The following is a 4,344-nucleotide window of genomic DNA, read 5'->3' on the forward strand; positions in this document are numbered from 1 at the left end:
GAATAAGTCAAACTATTAATCTTAAGAAGCGGGTCGGGTATCCACAGGGTTGAAGGTTCGGGTAAAAAGCGGGTTTCAAGTAAGACCTCCACTCCAAATACAAAGGGTGGACACACATAAATCCGACCCAAAACCAAAAACTCATAATAAAATTCAAACCCAACCCACCAATCCATCGAAAAACCGACCCACAAAGAAGAGATATTATATATAAAGCACAAAGAGAGCCAAAATGAGTTCACACCCTCTCCTTTTGTTTGTTTGTTAAAAAACAAACCTCTGTAGCCAAGAATTCACGCGCTTCAGGTCCGTCCATTTTTCTTCAATCTCTCTTTCTCTCTATCTTATAATTGATCATATCTTAGGGGTTTGATTAGGGTTTTTATTACCTCTTTTGTTTTTTAGGCTCTTTGACGCGTGAAAGATTCTGAAGATCTTTGATTCGAACTTGTTTTGATTTTCCAGATTTCTAATTATTCGAATATGTTTTCTGTGGCTGATTTTTGTTGAATATATCTGATTATAAATTATGTAATTGCCCGATTTGATTGTCGTGTTTTTTTTTTTAATTTAATTTTATTGCCATTAAATATTCTTTAATTTGTTTAAACTATTATTGATTTGTAAGCTAGCAATCTTAGTTTGGTGGTTTTTGAAGGACTCTGTGTGTATCTGTGTGTGAGCTTTTGCTCTTTGTTTGTTATGTTTGTTCATCAATATAATGCTTGAATTCCTATAAAAAAATATATATATATATAATGCTTGAATTATATATATATATATATATTTTTTTTTTTTTTAAATTATTATATTTATTATTTTCTAAATTTTCAGTTAAAATCTAATTTTTAATTTGTTTTGATAACATAGGAAACCTTTATAAAGAAGAGCCATTTGGAATTGTCTCTAGCTCGTAAAACCTACGGGCAATTGACTGTACCTGCCCCGCCAGAACCAGTTGCTAGGTAATCTATGGGCATTTACCCATGATGGGCTATTTTTAATTGTTTCTGTTTTGGTGGTTGTTTCATTCTTGAGCTTCTCACTAAAGAAATGCGTAATTTATAGAAAAATTTTATGCTCCAAACAGGGCTTGCAAAGTTTACATTATATGCTGGGATTGTGAACATGAGTTTTGCTATGATTGTTTGCTCTGATTTGTTCTGATTTTTGTTTTTGGGTTTTTTTTTTTTAATTTAAAGAATTTACTCTTTATTGTTCTGTGGCTATTGGACTTATGCTAAACTTGTCACTCTTATTTATTCAGCTATTTGGTTTCTGTGATCTACATGTTTTAACTGCTGGGGTATCTGTCATAGATTCATGATAAACACAAGTCATAGCTTTAATGTTACTCCATCTTCTCAATTTATGTGTGATATTATACTTATTTACACACTTTTGGAGCAATAATATTACTTAATTATAATTAGGAAAGCATAGAAACTGATTTGACACCTCCTATTTATGTGGTACCCAATGTATTAAAGCATTTTGGCTAGTAAGCACTTTTGAAATTCTATTTTAGTATTACAAGTGGAGAATTGACAATTAAGTTTAATGTTAAAATAGTTTGGCATTGAAGGAATATTATATCTAGTGGGATTATATTTTATTCTCAAGTACAGGTTAGTAAGATTTTGTTTTCAGAATCCATGTGGTGGTATATGTCTTATGTAAGCATGTTAGTATTTTCAAGTAGATCAGCTGGTATCAATTTCGCTGGAACATTGCATATGTGAGGAAAATGATTATGGGTGTTCTGCCCCCCTTCTTTTTTAACATTTGGAACTATGTTTTTGTTAAGCTTGTAAAAGTTCTAGTATTTAGTAATACCTGTAGCGTTGTATTAACCTTATGATAAGTCATAAGAGTGCTATGTTTTTTTCACTCCATGTTTCATAATAATATGTAATGAGGAGATACTGTCTCATTTGGCCCAGTAATGTGGCTGGAGATACACATGTTATTTTGGAATATGTTAATAGTTCTTGTTGGAAGGTTGAAACTTCACTTGAAGTAGGTATTCTGGATAGTGTCACCTTGGTAATAGTTGTTTTGTATTGATAATAATGTTTTGGAGTTGCTAGACATAACATATGATTGGTTCTGATGATACCTTTTCTGATTTACCAATTAATATACAGCCTTTGTGAGTTACATAACCTGTGTCAGTGCATGTGGGGCCCTTTTTTTTTGGTGTTTTTTATTTTTTTCTTTATTGTTGATTTTTGGAGTCCTAGCATTTTTGCTCGTCTCCTTTTTGTTCTGAAATGTGTAGTTTGATTAATGCTGTCTGTGCAGGTAATCAACTACTTTTTCTGTATCTACTATCACAATGGCAGATCAAGAAGCTGATAAGAATATTGAGATATGGAAGATCAAGAAATTGATCAAAGCTCTGGAAGCTGCTAGAGGCAATGGTACAAGCATGATTTCTCTAATCATGCCTCCAAGAGATCAAATATCCCGTGTTACCAAGATGTTGGGTGATGAATTTGGTACTGCCTCCAACATTAAAAGTAGGGTGAATCGCCAGTCTGTGCTTGGGGCAATTACATCTGCGCAGCAAAGGCTTAAACTTTACAACAAAGTTCCTCCCAATGGGCTTGTGCTCTACACAGGAACAATTGTGACTGATGATGGGAAGGAAAAGAAGGTCACATTCGATTTTGAGCCATTTAGGCCAATTAATGCATCCCTTTACCTTTGTGACAACAAGTTTCATACAGAAGCACTGAATGAGCTTTTAGAATCTGATGACAAGTTTGGTTTTATTATCATGGACGGTAATGGGACCCTTTTTGGGACTTTAAGTGGTAATACTAGAGAGGTTCTTCATAAATTTAGTGTTGACCTTCCGAAGAAACATGGAAGAGGTGGGCAATCAGCTCTACGGTTTGCTCGTCTTCGAATGGAGAAACGCCACAACTATGTGAGGAAGACAGCGGAACTTGCCACTCAATTTTACATCAATGCTGCCACCAGCCAACCCAATGTCTCTGGATTAATACTGGCTGGGTCTGCTGACTTCAAAACTGAGCTTAGTCAGTCAGACATGTTTGATCCTCGTCTTCAAGCCAAAATATTAAATGTGGTAGATGTCTCTTATGGAGGGGAGAATGGTTTCAATCAGGCCATTGAGCTGTCATCAGAGATCTTGTCCAATGTGAAATTTATTCAGGAGAAGCGCTTGATAGGCAAATACTTTGAGGAGATTAGCCAGGACACTGGGAAATATGTTTTTGGTGTGGATGATACACTAAAAACTTTGGAGATGGGTGCTGTTGAGACACTTATTGTTTGGGAAAATCTGGATATTAATAGGTACGTGTTAAAAAATAGCACTACTGGTGAGATTGTCATAAAGCACTTGAATAAGGAGCAAGAGGCTGATCAGAGTAATTTCCGTGCTCCTGTTGGCTCTGCTGAATTTGAGGTGCAGGAAAAGACGTCTCTGCTGGAGTGGTTCGCTACTGAATACAGGAAGTTTGGTTGCTCACTTGAATTTGTCACCAACAAATCTCAGGAGGGATCCCAGTTCTGCAGAGGTTTTGGAGGGATTGGGGGAATACTCCGCTACCAGCTCGATATAAGATCATTTGATGAGTTTTCAGACGATGGTGAAGTTTATGATGATTCTGAATAGCAATCAATCAAGTTTTCCCGAATGCTGGTGCAGGAGAACAGGGCGAAAAGGCTGCACCAGTGCGTGATATGCCCGAGCTTGCTGCTGCTGCTGCTGCCCCTCCAAGATGGAACTCAGATCTCAAAACCCCTAGCAAAATATATGTAAGTTTTTTTACTTCTTTTATTCTCTTTTCTATGCTTCTACTTATTTTTTCAGTCAGAACTAGGTTGAATTCTTATTCCTAACCCGTTGGCTATTTTGTCTCTTTTGTCTCTCTTTCTTGAAGGAATTTGCAGGAATACCCAAGAATCTTAATTGGGTGATTTCATCTAGATTTTGGATTATTCCAAAAAAAAAAATATTGGAAACATGTCTTGGATGGGAGCAGCAGGGAAAGAGTCACATAAAGAATAATGTGCTATATTAGGTATTTCAGTTGGTTTGGGGGATCGTGTGAGGTAACTTTTATCACTACATCAAATTTGGTTATTGGCTGATCGAGATTCGAGATGATAGTGAGTCTGCGGTTCTCTGAGCCTGTGGTTTTGTTGGAACTGCTATCTGTTATGTTCTTTTGAAGTTTACTCCGTTATTATGACTTTTTATTTTATGTTTTTTAATTCTGTTGAGTACATTTATCTTTAGCATATATGTTGGTGGATACAAGATACAATCCTAGTTTCCCTACTACAATAAAATAATATTTATATTAA

At 35.6% G+C, this 4,344-nt stretch overlaps 1 protein-coding gene across 3 annotated transcripts; it reads left to right on the forward strand.

The window, feature by feature from the left end:
• The first annotated feature begins 203 nt into the window (after positions 1 to 203).
• LOC112000848 (eukaryotic peptide chain release factor subunit 1-3) lies at positions 204 to 4,344 on the forward strand. Of its 3 annotated transcripts, XM_065765597.1 has the most exons (5): positions 263 to 306; positions 406 to 531; positions 871 to 965; positions 2,305 to 3,792; positions 3,918 to 4,344. In XM_065765597.1, the coding sequence occupies exon 4, from the start codon at positions 2,339 to 2,341 to the stop codon at positions 3,647 to 3,649; it is 1,311 nt and encodes a 436-aa protein (XP_065621669.1). In that variant the 5' UTR covers positions 263 to 306; positions 406 to 531; positions 871 to 965; positions 2,305 to 2,338; the 3' UTR covers positions 3,650 to 3,792; positions 3,918 to 4,344. The 3 variants fall into 3 exon arrangements, with proteins under 3 accessions (XP_023888816.2, XP_023888945.2, XP_065621669.1); XM_024033048.2 differs by lacking the exon at positions 406 to 531 and having other exon boundaries at positions 204 to 306; XM_024033177.2 differs by lacking the exons at positions 406 to 531; positions 871 to 965 and having other exon boundaries at positions 217 to 306.

The sequence above is a fragment of the Quercus suber genome, unplaced genomic scaffold (genome assembly GCF_002906115.3).
Source record: "Quercus suber isolate HL8 unplaced genomic scaffold, Cork oak 2.0 scaffold_642, whole genome shotgun sequence".
Classification (NCBI taxonomy): domain Eukaryota; kingdom Viridiplantae; phylum Streptophyta; class Magnoliopsida; order Fagales; family Fagaceae; genus Quercus; species Quercus suber.

Excerpts from the sequence above, each read along its gene's own strand:
- LOC112000848 (XM_024033048.2), top strand. The coding sequence starts at position 2,339 with ATGGCAGATCAAGAAGCTGATAAGAATATTGAGATATGGAAGATCAAG.